This window comes from Vulpes vulpes, chromosome 3, assembly GCF_048418805.1.
Source record: "Vulpes vulpes isolate BD-2025 chromosome 3, VulVul3, whole genome shotgun sequence".
Lineage (NCBI taxonomy): Eukaryota > Metazoa > Chordata > Mammalia > Carnivora > Canidae > Vulpes > Vulpes vulpes.
Window position 1 is genome coordinate 32,255,384 of NC_132782.1, and position 17,863 is coordinate 32,273,246.

At 42.1% G+C, this 17,863-nt stretch overlaps 1 protein-coding gene across 2 annotated transcripts in view; it reads right to left on the reverse strand.

The window, feature by feature from the left end:
* KCNMB2 (potassium calcium-activated channel subfamily M regulatory beta subunit 2) overlaps positions 1 to 17,863 on the reverse strand; it is a 206,122-nt gene that overhangs the window by 26,491 nt on the left and 161,768 nt on the right. For both annotated transcript variants that reach the window (XM_072752153.1, XM_072752152.1), the window contains exon 2: positions 5,766 to 5,888. In XM_072752153.1, the coding sequence (XP_072608254.1) occupies positions 5,766 to 5,821 (56 nt within the window). In that variant the 5' untranslated portion in view covers positions 5,822 to 5,888. The remainder of the gene's footprint in view (positions 1 to 5,765; positions 5,889 to 17,863) is intronic.

A 17,863-nucleotide genomic window follows, 5' to 3' on the forward strand; every position in this document is an offset into this window, starting at 1 on the left:
TCTGAAAGCAAATCAGACAACGTAAAAAGGGGAATTATGGGCCAATTTCATTCATAAACATAAATGCAAAAATTTAAAAAACAAGTTGGCTTACTAAATCTAGGAGTACATAAAAGTGAAAACACATCATGACCAATTTGGGATTATCCTAGGAATATAATAATGTTGGTCATCATTTGACTATCTATTGATGTTACAGATTAGATAAACATATTAAAGGGTTACCATCATATGAAGAGAAAAATAACATCCATTAATGATGAAAACCTTTATGGAATTAGAAATAGATGGGAACATTCTTAATGTGATGAATAATGTAGAGGAAACACATATAGTAAACCTGATACTTAATAGTGAAATGTTTAAAGGATCCTCTTTATGAACAGGAACAAAGTAAAGATTCACTATTATCTGTTTTATTTAATATATGGCATGGTATAATATGGCAAGAAAAATAAATAAATGGTATATTTACTGATAAAAAAGAAGCAAAATGTATTATTCACTAATGATATGACTGGAGAACATATAAAAGAATCTATAGATACATTGCTAAAATTAATTAGAAAATTAGCATAGTTGAAACAAAAATTGATATACCATTTCCCTTTCCATATGCCTATAAAAGGATACAATTTAACATTAAAAAAATCAAAATATTTAGGAATAAATTTAATAAACTATATGCAAATTCTCTTTAGAGAAATTGTAAAAGTTCATTGAGAGATGTTAGGGAAGACAAATCAATGTAGAGATTAATTATATTCAGAGAGAGATTTGATGACAGAAGGATGCAAATTTTCCACAAGTTAATGAATAGATTTCATAAAATTCCATTAAAATTTCAAGGAATTCCATAAAAATTCCAAGCAGGGAAGGTATGACTTGACAAGCTGATTCTAAGATTTAAATGGAAGTACAACCATCTAAGGAGAGCAAATACACTCCTGATGACAAAAGAACAGGCGTGTGAATTGTCCTGTTAGATATCAAGATTATCACAATGATAAAGTTCGTAAGCTCAAGCGTGGTGCCTGTGTGAGGTAGACAAAGTTGCCCGGTGAAACAAAATGGAGATCCAGAAACACATCCATGCATATGTGGAAGCCTAATAAATGACACTTGTGCACCTTGAGATCCTTGGGGAAGGATATCCTATCTAATAAAAGGTGCTGGGTCAATTGGTTCTCCATAGAGGAAAAAAAATTGGATGCCTACTTCACAAAACTCAAAAGTCAACTCTGGATGATTAAAGACCTAATTGTGAAAGACAAATATACAAAATATGAAAGAGACTGCAAAAGAATAGGAAGGGCTTTCAAAATATTCAAAAAAATCACTTAGAATACATTAAAACAAGAACATATGTTTATGAAAAGATATCATAAAGAAAGTGAAAACAAGCATCAAACTGGGAGAAGCTACTTGCACACAATAAACAAAGGGTTCATATAAATTTTTACAAGGAATTCCTATGAATCAATAAGAAAAAGGCAAAAAATTGACTACATATTTGAACAGGCACTTCACAGAAAAGAACAAGAGAAATAGGCTAAGTCTTATTAGTAATCTGAGAAATGAGAATTGAAAGCACAGTGCCCTCTGGATTAATGAAACTGAGAATCTGAAAACCCCAGCAAGGTTGCAGAGCAAGGCAGTCACATCGACGGCGGCTTTGGAAGCAATGGCATTACCCGATAGAGTGGAAGCTGTGCATACTTTTGAACCGAATATTCCCAAGTTAGGCACATATCCCAAGAAATATTTGTACCAAGTATGCAAGGAGATATGGACAAGAGGGACCTAGCAGCATCGTTGGCACAAAAAGAACTAGAAATAATGCAAATGTCTAGTAGCGATAGACTGGATGAATAAATGGTAGATGATTAATAGGCCACACAGCAGAGAAAAGGAGTTCCACTACTCACATCAGCATCGACAGGTCATAGAAACACAGCGTTTGGTGAAAAAGAGTCAGTTGCAGAATGATTCATAAGCCGTGATTCCCCTTTATAGTCTCCAAACATTCAGAAGTAAACAGTATATGGTTTAAAGATTCAAATGTGATCAACTCATGAAGAAAAAGCAAGGGAGTGATAAACAGAAAATTCAGAAAGATGCTTATCTCTGGATAGGGTCTGGGATAGGGAGGAGGGTGCTATTAGGGCAGCATCCGAAGGGCTTAAAAAATTCTGGTTGCTTTATATTTTTAGCGTCAATGAAGAGTACGCAGAGGCTTATTATATCATCATCCTCTGCGTGTTCACATGATAAAAGTCCTTTATATCAGCTCGCTATTTATCAAAAACAATCCAGAGAATATTTGATAAAAACTCAGCTGTAATGTCCTCAGCCGATAAACTGTCTCTTTAAATTCTGAATTAGTTACTGTCGATGCTGTTTTATTTTGCCACCTGCAATTTGGGGATTAAACTAAGCTCACCTAACAAAGAAGTTTTTTTTTTTTTTTTTTTTAATTTTTATTTATTTATGATAGTCACAGAGAGAGAGAGAGAGAGGCAGAGACATAGGCAGAGGGAGAAGCAGGCTCCATGCACCGGGAGCCCGATGTGGGATCCGATCCGGGGTCTCCAGGATCGCGCCCTGGGCCAAAGGCAAGCGCCAAACCACTGCGCCACCCAGGGATCCCCTAACAAAGAAGTTTGTTCAGAGATGAAACAGTATTTCTTCCTACTGCTCGTGTGTGGAATGGAGGATAAGCATAGAAATCAGTGTTTTGCATATAGTGGGTCAGAACAAGGACTGGTTTTGAATTCCACGAATGAATAAAAAAAAAAATGTAAAATTGACTTCAATTTCCCTTAAGCCAGAAGATGTTTGGCTTCCGAATGTTTGGTGGACTTTTCCTTCCACTTGTTTGCTCTGCCTGTCTGTAGCTGTTTCCTGATGTTCCTCCTCTTGACGAGCCCCAGGGAAGCCCCGGTCCCGACAGCTTTGCTGTGCTCCCGAGGTGTTTTGGAGAGGAGCTGAGGACGCCGGCTGCCCTGCCCTGGGGACTGCTGCAGAAGCACAGCTGGAGAAGCAGACACGCAGAGGCCAGGTTTGCAGAATAAGAAAGTGAAGGTGGAGGAACTACCGGCAGATCCGGGCAGTGCTGCCAGACAACCTAGTTATTTTATTTCCAAATAATTAACTTGAGGACCTTAATTATCTAGATTCATTATCAGCCATCATCACCTTCATTATCACCATGATTACTGCCACTAAGAGCATCCTCAGCAGAGGAACAGACACTGTTCCAAGTCACTTTTAAAACCTGATCCTATTGCACAAGCGTCTGAATTCAGCAGCGAAGACGAAGGTGCAGCCAAGGGGAGGGTCCAGACAAATGAACCAACGCCACACTGAGGGTACCGCCTTAGTAGCAGATTCCACGGCTGCATTCGTTGGCTGGTTTTCCATCTGTCTTTGACTTTCAAGGTTAAAGCCAAGCAGATTGATTTTGTAGACCCTGGCATTTCTACACCATAAATATAGCTTCCTGAAAATCATTTCTTGTAGTTAATATTTTAATTATTTTAAATCTCAGAGTTATTGAGATCATAATTTGAGAATTAAAAAATGAAAGCAGTCATTTAAGAGTTTCATATCACTGTAATAGTGTGGAATATGAGGCTAAATACCGGCTCCCTTTAGCTGCACACACATTGCCACTATATCATATCCACACGTTTACTACCTCCTTTGATATGCAATTTTGAGCTGTAAGTTAACACAATCTCTCCCCAGCAGCTTGGCTGTTGACGGCTGCTTCGAGGGTCTCGTGTCTGGAAGAGCCTGTGTAAGCTTTGGGATGCGGGAGAGAGAATATGATCTTGAGTCCAGATTCCGATTCCATCACTGACTGGCTACTTCTTGGACCCTTGGAAGGTCTTTGAAATCTCTAAGCTTCAGCTTCCACATCTACAAAATGGACCCAGTAATCTCTATCTTATAAATTCAGGGAACAGCTTAGGTAAAACATATACAGTAATTGCTTCTTAGGTGTTAATCTTTTTGTAAAAGAAAAAAAAATGTATATATACCAAAATATACTTAATTATTCAGAGAGGATAAATAGAAAGTGAAATAAATCCCATTTCACCTGCTCTGATGAGGCCTTCAAGTCTCAGGCTAGCCATTGAAAATCACGACATTGCTGTCAGGCAACAGAATCTCTGCCATTTTTCACCATCACTGTCAGTGGGCTTTTTTTTTTTTTTTTTAATTTAGGAAATGAGATTACACGCAAAATATGGAATTTTCAAATGGCATACCAAGTTTTGGTCTTAGGGTAAAGATGTTGCTGGAAGATTATTCACTTACTTGGCTTGAAAGCATATGAAAAATAACTTGATTAAACATTGGAAAAAGCATGTGGAAATCTTGAGATGAACAAAGATACAGAATTTTCAGTTGATTTTCTTCTGCTGCAATGAGCACTAGGACTTTTTCAAATGCTAGTTGCCTTCTGGGCTGTAATTTTACTTAAACATCATATCGTTATTTTCCCCATAATTAAGATGGTATAACATATTACAAAGGATTTGGAAAATGGAGAAGTGAAAACATGTTTTTCCTTTCAGGCCTTTTCCTATGTATATATATTTTTTTATGGCTGCAATCGTAGTTTGTAATTTTTCAACTTGATTTTTCAGTTAATATTTTGTCAAAGCATTTTTAAGTGCTAAGTGATATACTACATTCTATGATTTATTTAACAGATTTTCCATTATGAATACTGAAGTTGCTTCCAAGGTTTTTGCTGCAATATATAGTTACTGTGAAGAACAATTTTGCTTTCAAAATTATTCAAAGGATTTCCTCTATAGGGTAAAATAGACTTTAAAAGGAAAAATAAAACCACCAGTTCTCAAAAGTGCATTCAAGTAAACCCCCCTCAGGTCCTTCCTTGTGCCCAGCCCCATTTATCAAGCCTGGTTTTATCAGATTCTGCAGGCAGGTGAGCCCCCCTTAAGTTGCAATATTGCAATATGCTGGTGTAAGTAGTGGGGTTTTAAACTTCACCAAACCTAAGAGATAGTGTAAGGGCAATGAGAAAAGAGAGAAGCAGAAGAAAACAAATGGAGAGAAAACACATATTTAAAAATAGCCAAAGAATTTTATGAATGGATTTACTCCCTCAACCCAAGTGGGGGTGCTGGACTGAGCTGTGTAATTGCCATTTTGTCTTTTATTAATATTGGCTTTGCCTTTCAATCTTCCTTCTCATTCCTCCATTCCTCTCCTACCCCAGGCTACTCTCCTAGGGACCTTGAGGGCTCCATGGACTTGACCATCGTCATCTCATCCCCTCGTGGTTTCTGCTTTCCTTCCCTCCCATAAGTCCTTGAAATATAATTTTCATCATTTTGGATCAGTATTTATGGAGCGTTGTGTGCCAAGTACCGTGGGGGGTTCAATGGAGAGCAAACCACAAGATTTGTGCTGGTCAAGAGGGTGGCGGGAGGCTCTGACTGAGTGGACACCTGAAAGCAGAGCCGGAGCTAGCCAAGTGATGAGGAGGGGGTACACGCGTGCACGGGCCGAGGGCGTTTCTGACAGGGAGCAGCCTTTGCAAAATCGCACAGAGAGTGCAAGGGGGAAGGCGAAAGGTCAGGAAGCCCACTCCGAGGATGGAGAGCCCGCCCCACATCAGCACCTGTGGAACACAGTGCTCAGGTGCCTCATGCTCTCTTACTGGCATGGCTCCGGGTAGTTGGGTTAAGTGATTCTGAGAAGCCCCCAGAGTCCCAGGGATTTACCTTTTCTCATCATGTCTGTAAGATGAAGAGGTCCGGCCGCTGGTCCATATAAACATCTTAGAGGATGTTGGTCCAGGGGCTCCTTTCCTTATGGTGGAAGTCCTGGAGGAATGGCGAAAAGACCTAGAAGGGGAACAAACACACTGAAGTTACCACCACCTGAAGTTTGGGAACAGTCAACGCTCCAGTGGACTGACGCTGCTACAGGGCCAGGGTTCTGTGGCTCAGGGCAGTGTTCTCAGCCCCGGCTGCACGTTAAAATCAACCGGGAATCTCAAACACCATGCGGCCTAGTCCCTTCCTCAGAAATGCACGTTCAACTTTTACAACAGCCCCTCATCGTCTCTAGTGCACTGCCAGGGCTGAGAGCCCCTGCCATGGGAAGCGTGGCTTTCTAATCCATGTCAGCATCGTATTCCTTCCCCACTAATCTAACTTTGGTTGTTTCCACACTCTGTAGTACATTGTACTTTTCCAAAATTTTGGTTCAGATTTAGATACTAAAATTCTCTTTCGCTTTTCCTATTCAAACTGTCTTCCTTGATGCTGGCAGATGTGACATATCGGTGACAAAACATCTTTTTATTTATTTATTATTTATTATTTATTATTTATTTATTTATTTATTTATATTTTTTTGACAAAACATCTTTTAAATATGCTCGGCTGTTGCCAAAGCTGTGGGTTCATTCTGTGGCAGTCGAGTCTCTGAGAAATTCGCAGAAGCAGAACAGACACCCTCTGGCTCCTGGAGGCTGGGTTTATAAGATCCAGAGTCAGGATGTTAGAGGAACGTTGTGTTCTCCTGGATAGGATTTGGCTTACGGATTATGTTGTTTCATCTCCAAGCAAAGCACTAAAAGAAGTTAGCTCTTATTATTTATTTTCTATGTATTAGTCATTTTCTAGAGATTTAGAAATATGAAATATCATAGAAATCATAACCACATATAAAAGTTAAAATAACATTGAATCAATAGAACAAAATAAGGAAAGTGGTTTCTTCATGACGTATAATCACGTGTGGCTTTCCTTCTGGTTGAACGCTATTTTAATGGAACGCGTGAGACTAGAAATATGGACTATTATATGATCTATTAGCTATTTGTATATATTTATGCATATATCATGAGATGTATATGCATATATTTACGTTGTACTTATATTATGAAAAATGTAAGGTGGATGGTGCTATTATTTCCGGATTGCAAATGATGCTTCATTTGAGAAATCTGTTCAGATTTAGAAAAAGTGAAGCCATGCTTCAAAACCAATGTCTGATTGGTTTTGAATCCAATTCTCATGCTCTCCACAGAGAGACATTTTATGATGTTAGCCCAGCGATTCTCAAACTGTGATGTGCGTAGGAATTACCTGGGGGTCTTATAACAATGAGGAATCTGATTCCCTGGGACCTGGGTGGTGCCTGAGTTTCTGCATTTCTAACAGCTCTCAGGTGATGCCGTGTGGAGGGTCTGCAGAGAACAGCGAGTGGCAAGGGCTCAGAGCACGGACTTGGAGTCAGTGGTCGGCGAGAGGCCCAATTTTGTCACTCCCTCGCTGTGTGGTCTTTAAAAAGTCATTTAACTTTGGTGAATGGTTTTAACTTTGGTTAGACTCGGTTGTTTTTCATCCGTAATATAGAGAGTTTGAAACAGAGAACCTTGACGGTCGCTCTCAGCTCCAACATTTTGTTACTACCTCTCCGGGACTAGGCTGGGGAATACATCTCATCCAGCAGCCCTGGGTCAGCATCAGAGATGCAAGAAACAGAGGAGGCCGTGGGGGCGGCGGGGGTTTGGTAACCAGTCTAGACACAAGAAGTCATCCTCCCACCCCTGGTCTCCGTGGATAAACAGTGAGAATTAAAGGTGACACCTGAATGGATGGCTTTAGGAAGCCTTCGACGTTGAACATGCTGGCTCTTTAAATTACATGGATCCTTAAAAATAAATAAATAAATAAATAAATAAATAAATAAATAAATAATAAATTACATGGATCCGAGATATTTCAAGTTAGTTGTGTTCCTTTTTAAAGATCTTTTTTTTTTAAATTTTTTTTTAAATTATTTATTTATGATAGTCACAGAGAGAGAGAGAGAGAGGGGCAGAGACACAGGCAGAGGAAGAAGCAGGCTCCATGCACCGGGAGCCCGATGTGGGATTCGATCCCGGGTCTCCAGGATCGCGCCCTGGGCCAAAGGCAGGCGCCAAACCGCTGCGCCACCCAGGGATCCCCTTTTTGAAGATCTTTAAAGCATATCCAACAGGATGGAGATTGAATCCATTGTTAAAGCCAAGGAGCCCGCAGGAAATCAGAATGACTTGACTACGTTGGATGAACTACCCTCTAGGAATGAGGGTTGGCTTAATCTCCCAGGAATTAGCTCATCCGTGACTCTGGTGGAGTCTTCTGCTCACCTCAGTCACTCCCGAAGGCCTAGGCATGTGCAGTAGACGAAAAAGTGGCCCCTCTGCGTTAAAGTAAAGCAGTCGATGGCTGAGCTCCTGCCCTGCTCCCGGTTACCACCGGCATTTCACAGACACACCGTCCGTATTGTAGACGCTCTGACATCACTCCAAGTGAGAGGAGCGAGTGATCTAACGGGCGTAGGACACCTCCAGACGCCGTGATGCTAGCGTGGCCCCCTGCTTGTCGTTTTAAGAGGATACGGAAAGGGGGAGACGGAAGATACATTCATCCTAATGAACCGTCTAAAGCTTGTTGGAAAGGACTTTCACTGACTCCTCGGGTTAGTCCAATAGGTGGATTTGGAGTTTCTCCAGCCCAGACAAACTGTTACTTAAACCCTGTGAGGTTTGCTGTTAATTAAAATGAAAGAGAGTAGCTGCTTTAAGGACAACAGCGTAAAGGTTCTGTGGAAGTTGAAAAAATTTCCAGGCTTCAAAGAAACACCCAGGATGTTAATGGAAGCAGGTTTGGAGGTTCCCTGAGCTCAGAGGCAGGCCTCCTGAGCTCCTAAATAATTACTTCAACTCCGCTCACTTCATAAGACAAGGAACATCTCATTTGAGTTGTGATTAGGAAAGTGATAAAGAGACAAAAAAAAGCAGTGTATGCTACTTTGTAATTTGGAGCCCTAGCACGAGCAGAGCGTGCGCCGGGCTGTGGGCCGTGGGAGCAGCCCAGCTTCCGCTCCATCCCGAGGTCACCTGCTGCGGCATCTTCTCGGGCGCGGTGAGGCCAGTGCGGCCCCTGGAGCGCGGAGACGCCTCCCGAGCCCTGGGCCCCGCGGGGGAGGCCCTGGGCCTGGGCCGGAGGAGCTCGCCTGGCACTGCCTGGGGCTGCTCTTGGGGACCTGGTCGTGAAGCCGCCACTGCCCACCCTGGCCCTGCTGCTCTGGTTGCTTCCATAAAAAGAAAGTGGAACCGGAACGAAGAAGATGAGAAGGAGAAGGAGAAAACGACGAAGCAGCAGCAGCAGCGGAGCAGCGGCGGCGGCAGCCTGGAAGAGCCATGCCTGAAGGTCTGGGGCGACTGTGGTCTGAGAACCAGCAACCCCCCAGCCGCAGCCTCCGCCTGAACGACAGCAAGTGGCCCGAGGATGCGCCCACCTTCCTCGGGAACTGGCGTGGGGCCTCTTCGGCCTCCCGACACAGCCTGTGCCTTCCTACCGCCTTGACTCAGTCTACGTGTCCCCTCTGCCTCCCTCCCCTGCCTGGTGAGTGACAGCCGTTGTCTGCGGGCCCATCTCCGGGGTCACCGCTTCTGGGGAGCCTCCCTTCGGCCACGTTAGCGGCTTCCTCGGCCCGCTCCCAGCTCTGGGGTGGAACCCGTGGGAGAAAGCAGGCTCCCCGCTGCTGGGCCAAGGCCACTTCAGGGCAGGGCTGTGTCTCACACGCCCTGATGGCGGTTTACACCTGCAGCTCACACCTGCGGCTCACACCTGCAGCTCACACAAGGACACACTGGGTGCACCCGCCGCCCAGCCCTCCACTATCCACTTGACATCGTGATGGTCACTGACTCCGGCCGCCTGCGCGGTGCCACTGCTGTGGCTCCCTCCTGATGCTTCCCGGGGTCAGGATGCTGTTCCTTCTCCCACTCCCACCTCCTCGGGCTCCTCCTCCTGACTGCCCTGCTCCCTCCATCTTTGTCATTGACTCGGCAGGAAGTTTCCGTTGCTCCCTGGATATCATCCAAGGTCTCCTTTAGAAGGGCAGCAGGACCCCAGGAGAGCAGACAGGGCCTATGCATTTGTGGGCCCCGGGCATCACCGTGCGCCAACTGTGGAACTTTGGACAAGTCACCTTCACACCCCTGTGTCTTAGTTTCCTCAGCTGTAGAAATGGGAATGGCAGCGTTTGTTTTTCTGGGTTGCTTGGAAGACGCATGAAGTAACAGATGCTCGATCCTAACGTCGGATCAAGGCACACAGTAGGAACATACTGAACATTCGGTCTTTCTTTTGTCCTCTGTTATTAGTTTTTACAGCAAATGGATGGATTTTATCTTTTTGTAAAAAAATCCAATTAAGTTGCTTTGTACTTGTACATCGAGACTATTGATTTTTTTTCCCCCTGTGGGCAGAGACACTCAAGAGAGGAAAAATAGTTTTCTGAGATACTGAGATAATAAAATCTGAAGTACTTACTCATTCTCATTACGTTCCGATACCCATCCTGAGCCAGAAGAGCATAGAGAGGTCCCTGAACGCTGGCCACGCATCACCATCATCTGGGAAAAGGTCTAGAAAAATACCGGATCTCAGGCCAGACCAGCGAGAACCTTTTGGGTGGGGCTCTGGCATTGGGATTTTTTAAAAAGCTGCCCAGGTATTTTGCATGAGGGCTGCAGCTCAGGTGAGAAACATTGCTACAAATGCTCAAGTTCTGATTTTTCATTTAAGTTAAATCCTTTAGGGGATCCCTGGGTGGCGCAGCGGTTTGGGGCCTGCCTTTGGCCCAGGGCGCGATCCTGGAGACCCGGGATCGAATCCCACATCGGGCTCCCGGTGCATGGAGCCTGCTTCTCCCTCTGCCTGTGTCTCTGCCTCTCTCTCTTTCTCTCTCTGTGATTATCATAAATAAATAAAAATGAAAAAAAAAATAAGTTAAATCCTTTAGGCAGACGCCTCCTGTCTCTGGAAGCTTCGGCTGGCGAGTAACAGTTCTGAGTGCTACTCTGTGCCGTGGCTTCTCCATGGGTACCAGCGCCGAGGCCTGGAGGTGACAGCTGCAAGGGCGAGGGGTGTACGAGGCAGGGAAAGAGCAAGTGGATGCAGTTTTCTGTCGGTGTCCGTGGCCTTGAGCTACTGCATATGGGATGCGCCTAATGCACTCTGCTCTATTAAACAGCAAGTAGGAGCCAGAACTATTTAACACATAATTACACGCCTAATCTTGCGTAAAATTGTGAACACTAATGACATCACAGCAGCAACTTAAAAGGTCACTCTAAGCACAGAAACATAGGAATGCTTCTAATGTGTGAGACTTCCTCTTTGCAGACGGCAAATTATATGTTCTCCATAGGAACGGAGTTGTTTGGGCTTCAGGGCCTTGGGAGGGAGAGGCCAAATGTATGGTGATAATTTTAGACCCAGTGATTTAATTTAGAAAACACTGGTACATCTTAAGAGCAGTTTTAAATGCCTTTGGGATTTTTTTTTTTTCCAAAATAAACTACTACGTCTTGTTTTCATTCATTTGGGCGTCCGTCCGCTGGCGCCTGTTACGTGCCTGGTGTGTGCCAGCCGCGTCCTGGGCGCTGTGGGCACCAAACGCCAGATCTGGGTCTGGGGAGGGGTCACGATAATGAATCCACACTGGCGCCCTCGCAGACCTGCTCTTTCCGAAGGGCGCCGTGACTTCCCAGTGGGCATATCTAATGGCTACTTGTCTCTTCCCGCCTTATTTAACTCGCTCGGCTTTACTGAATTTGATACTAATATTGTTGGTCATTTCCTACTTCTGAAAACGCTTTATAACCTTGACGTACGGACAACGCTCTCTCGTTTCTTTTTCTCGCCCCCTGGCTGCTCCTTCCATTTCTTTGTTGGGTTCCCGTGTCTCTATCTGCCCCCTAAATGTTCGTACCATTTGGGGGACTAGCAAGTGCCATGGAAAGGTCTCTTGACTATGTCACCTAACGTGGATGTGAAAGACCTTTCTTCCCCAGTTTATGCCCCAAGGACTGAGCGAACGGCTCTGCTTGCTTCCCAGATGTAGAGGCAAAGAAGTGGGCTGCGGGACGCTAATGGCCTCTTTGGGAAGAACCAAGTGAGGGAAATTGGGTTCTGTGAATTTTCATTGCGGACTGCTCCTCAACAGCTGGGTTGCCAATGTCTGGGCTCCTCTGGCTGGAGATGCTTGTGGGAGTTACTTGCGAACTCTGTCACGTACGTGGGCCGGCTATTGTTCGAGGAATCAGGATGTGCTGGACATCTGCTTCAGGAGGACGTAGCCCGAGCTAAATACTGTACCTGTCCTTTAGCCTGCTGGTGACTTGGCTTGTTGAGCTCAGCACTTTCAGAGGCTCTGGGCTTTTCATCTTCACTCTGGAGCCGAGTAAGCATATGAACAAAGGCAAAACACTCCTTTTTTCCCCTCACTGTTGCCACCTGTGAAAGGATAACTGTGGAGCTAAACTCTATTCTTTTAGCTAATTCAGTATTCATTCCTTCCATTAACAGAAACTTGTTACTGAAGATGTAACGCATGGCAGGCACCGAGCTGGGTCTTGGGGAGAACTTGGTGGACACAGCACATGTGACCCCTCCTCTGTGGACCTTATGGGCTCATCAGACAGGTGTGCATGGAGATCTTTATTTTATTTATTTATTTTTTGGAGATCTTTAATATGAGATTGATGTGCATGTGCATAACGAAGTAGGTTTTGTAGCACATCTACATCAGAAATGACTATCTCAGGGCTCAGTTGAAAAAGCTGTGAAATTACTTTCAGGTTGAAATCCCAGCTCTACAACGCAGTAATTATGTAACCTAAATACATTGTTAAACTTCCCTGAACCTCATTTTCCTCATCAAGAAAATCAGAGTAATAACAGATATCATAAAGATTCACCATGCAGATAATTTGAAATAATGTATAGCATTGAGTAGGCACTCAGTAAATGTTAGTGTTTTTCATTTGGAGGAAATAGAAATTTTTTCCCCCAAATTGCCATACCAATACATCAAGCCCTTCTGTTTGAGTCATTTAAAAAAAAAATACGTCTTATGCAGAAATGGAATACACATTTCTGCATGGGCTTAATTAGTCCACTATTCCATAATTCATTTCTTAATGAGCTTTTCAAGCAGATAATCACAACTGATGTTCAGTTTGATTCCTTCTATGCTACATATTTAAAACCAGTTTAATTGTTAAACATTCACTCTGTTGGGCATGCACATACACAGCTGGTGTGAGAAAACCTGCTCATAACTCACGTGTGCCTCAGATTGGTACAAATGACAGATTTATGCTGAAACCATCCATCTCTTCTCAGTGCATGTGGTTTAATTCTTCTATTTCAGTTGAAAATCAAGGACGCCAAACTATAATAAGAGCTTTTTTACAGAGAGGAGCTAGAAATGCCAATAATAACCATAAAGGTATGAGGTTCTTCTCCAGACCTATATAAATAATGCATTTATACGCATTGTTTCATTTAATTCTGTAACCCATATGAGAGCTCTCACTATTTACCAGAAGAGGAAAGTGATATTCAGAAAAGTAAGTAAATAGTCTCAAGTCACATTCAGTGATGATGTCAGATTTTCAATCCAAGACTGTCCAACCCCAAAACCCACGCTCTCTCAACTTCTTTTGAGGTTTTGAGAGCCCTTTGCCTCCTGGCCTCTAATTCTTCATACATAACACGGGGGAATTGAAAGAGATGAGTCTAAGGTTCCTTTCATCTGAAGAATTTTATTTCCTTCTGCTGTGGAAAATTTCAGCCAAGGTCTGTTCCTTCGACTTGACTTCTAATTTGTCTTTGGTTAGATATCATTTCTTTCTGTTTTACATTCTGTTAATTTATTTTTTTTTAAAGATTTTATTTAGGGATCCCTGGGTGGCGCAGCGGTTTGGCGCCTGCCTTTGGCCCAGGGCACGATCCTGGAGACCCGGGATCGAATCCCACGTCAGGCTCCCGGTGCATGGAGCCTGTTTCTCCCTCTGCCTGTGTCTCTGCCTCTCTCTCTCTGTATGACTATCATAAATTAAAAAAATAAAGATTTTATTTATTCATGAGAGACACACAGAGAGAGAGAGAGAGAGAGGCAGAGACACAGGCAGAGGGAGAAGCAGGCTCCATGCAGGGAGCCTGACGTGGGACTCGATCCCGGGACCCCAGGATCACACCCTGGGCTGAAGGCGGCGCTAAACCACTGGGCCACTCGGGTTGCCCACATTCTGTTAATTTCTTAAGTCTTAAGGCTCATGGGCAGTCTAGTAAAGCAGAGGGAGGATAGATTAAGCGCCAAGCAGGAAGGCAACATGAAAGCACCCCAGTGATCCTTGAAAAGGGTTTCTGTAGACCCAGGCATTGCTGTAGGGCTGGACATCTCAGGTGCAAACCTTGTTTTGAAGTTAAGATTGCAACAGACTCTTCCATCTAATCTCTCCCACTCCCTATGCTGTCCCCCCACCCCCACCCCCCCGCAGCCCAGCCCTAACCCAGTTGTTGAACCACCACTCTATCCCAAGGCGGAGCTGTGATAGTTGAAATTTTAGATGCCGTCGCAGATTAGTGAGATATTTTGGGGGCAAAAACATATGGTTCGTGGGTCCAACTGTGGTGGTCACTGAATGAACTCTATTTGTCCATGGCCTCTCTCAGTAGGTGCTCTGACAGACTACTGATAATATGTGTAAAATTCTACTGCGAGAGGAAACCAGCTGAGCTTGCTATTCTTAGCCCCTAATTGAGTACCTCAGGTCTTTCTTTTTGCCAATGGGACTATTCCTTTGATTTATCCTTGTCTTTAATTGCTAAATGAAATAGAAACCATGAGCTCTGAAAGCAGAGAAAACTTGACTTCAAATTGCATTTCTGCCCTTTTTGCTATAATATTACATTGGCTATAAGCTAATTAACTTCTCTGAAACTCAATTTCCTTGTCTGTGAAATGGGAATATGATGTAACCTTCAAAATTTATTATGAGGATTAATTAAAATAATGAACCTGACATTATCGGTAGCTTTTTATTTATATGTAAATGCTTATTCATATATCCTAATATACCTAATATGCCAAATTAAGACCATTATCTCAATGAAGGGGTTTGAGACAGAATTCCAAAAAAATCATTGAATACTAGCTGGAAGAGATATCAGAAATACTCTAGTGCAGACATATGCCAATATCGAGGCTTGGTGGTTTTGGGTTTTCTTGAATAGTTAAACTTTTTGAGACTGTAGATAAAAGGTAAAATGTCTTTAATTTTAAAAATAGGTTTCCACAATGCAAAGGCACTAAGCAAGCAAAGGAAAATATTTTTAAAATTCTAAATTGTACTTTGATCCAGTGGAAGGAACTGTACTTAAAAATACGAGGAAAAGAAAAACAGCAACAGTAGTAGTGATTCCTTATTCCTTTTTGATGTTTACAAGGTGAAGAAAAACCCACTCAAACTACTTGGATTTTGTGGTGAATACTCTTGAGAAATATGAAATTATATATGTATATATTTTTCCTTTTTAAAAATCTATGTTCTTGTTATTGTCTGAAAAATGCCTAATGTGATAATTCTGTTGCTGAGAATAATTATAAAATAAGTAATATAATGCCTTGGAATATAATACCTCAAAGAGCTTCCACCTCCACATTTTGTAGCCTGTATGATTTTGGGTTCCACATCATGGACTAAGAACCCAGGAGACTAAGAGAACCACATAAGAAGATGAGTGAGGGTCAGAAATTGGAAGCCTAGCTATTCTTCAACCCACACATCTCCCCCTAACTGACCACTCAAATTGGAAAGAGGCAGCATGGGTCAAGGAGGCAGATGGGAATCATTTCTGCCCTCACTTTCATTTCTTCCTTGCTCTGTGACATGGGATGAGTTAATTAGCCTCACCAAATCTCAATTTCCTTATCTGTAAAAATGAAGGTTGTAATTGTCTCCAAAAATCATTTTAATATTAAGTGAGAGGTCATGTCAAGTGTCTGGGACATGATAGGTACTAATCAATGTAAATCTCTCCCTGAAAGGGACTGATTTGCTTTTATTGTCAAACATCTGTTATCAAGACCCAGAAGACCTGCCTCTTTTCAAGGAGGGAAAAATAGCCAATGCATATGTATGGTTCCTTGAAAAAAAAAAAAAAAAAAAAAAGGACAGCTATCCATTAAGATGCATTGATTAAAAGTTGATTCATATTAGAAGATATTGAATATATGGGGATGAAAAAAGTGATTTTCCTGTCCCTCACACCTCATCCACTCAGTCTCCAAATTCTTGTATATAATTTCTTACCATCTCTAGAGAACCACTGTCCAATAAGAGTATAATATGAATCACATATGTAATTTTAAGTTTTCTAATAGTCACAATGGAAAGAATAAAAGAAGAAATTGACTGTAATAATACATTTTACTTAACCTAATATACCCCCAAATATCTTCAACATGTAATAAAATAAAAATTATTATTATTTTTTAAACATTTTATTTATTTGGCACAGAGAGAAAGAGAGAGAGTGCACAATCAGGGGCGGTAGGTGAGGGAGAAGCAGGCTCCCAGCTAAGCAGGAAGCCTGATGAGGGGCTTTCCTCATCCCAGGACCCTGGGATCCTGACCTGAGCAAAAGGCAGAAGTTTGATTGACTGAGCCACGCAGGCACCCCAAAATAAAAATTATTGATGGAATAATTTATATCTTTTTTTAAAAAACTAAGATTTTAAATTTCAGTGCATATTTTATATTTATAACACATGGCAATGTAGACTAACCACATTTAAAGTGCTCAGTAGGCTCATGTGGCTAGTGGTGAGTGTTTTGGGCTATTTTAGAATCTTCTCTCTGTCACTACATCAATTTTTGCAACAATGATATATCATCAAAAACAATCATCGTTTCCATTTATTGAGTACTTGCCATGTGATGATGAGTGCTGTGTTTTATATGCATCACATTGACAAATACCCTATTTTATGGATGAGGAAGCTGAGGCTTGAGAGATTAAATAATATGAAGTTCATACAACTTTTTAAATGGCAGATCTGGGGTTCACATCTAGGTCAGTTTGATTCCAGTGTCTATCATGCTGTCTGTCTAGATTCCTTGAGCCTCCCTACTGGTTAGCTGCCTCACAGCAGGACATTTTGATATGGCGATGTCAAAATAGCCCCTTCAAATTTTAGTACCATTATTTTATTATTGCCAAGTAATTTTTGCCACAGACATTCTTTGAGCCTAAATTTGTCTGCACATTCATAAGGACCAGCCAGACCCTCAGGTCATTCCCACATCACTTAGAGTTGTAGGGCTGGGGTGAGGTAGAGGGATATAATCGGTGTTCAGAGCGGGCCAAGATTGCTGGTGCAAATGCCAGCATTGTCCCCAAAAAGGATGAAGTTTCCTTAGCTGATTTCAGATCTAGGGAAGATGCTATGCACGAGGAATCATACCAAGCAGCAAGGCATCTGTCAAAGACCATCAGGATCCTTTCAAAAAGATTTAGGAACTGACTTGAAGATGCTAAGAAAGAACAATCTGACTATCAATTAGAATAACAGCTCAAATGGATGGAAATACAGCAAATATGTTTAATTTGTGATTTTACAGTATTATTTTTATTATTTTTTTTCTTTTATTTTTTTTTATTTATTTATTTTTTTACAGTATTATTTTTAAAACTAACTGATTACCGTTAGAAGATGCTAGGAAATAAAGTTATTACATTGAAAATTGGTAAGAATAGGGAAAGCATATCCTATATTTTCTATATTAACTAAAGCACTGGGAAACCAAATGGTAGGTGAAGTGAAGTTTCTCTTTATAGAAGTAGTTCACCTAATTAAAGAGGAAATGATATTAGAATTAAACTATCATCATTTTTCAACTCTTAAGAAGCCAAAGTTCCTAGACTTTGATCATCAATGACTGTTACCATCAAAAAAG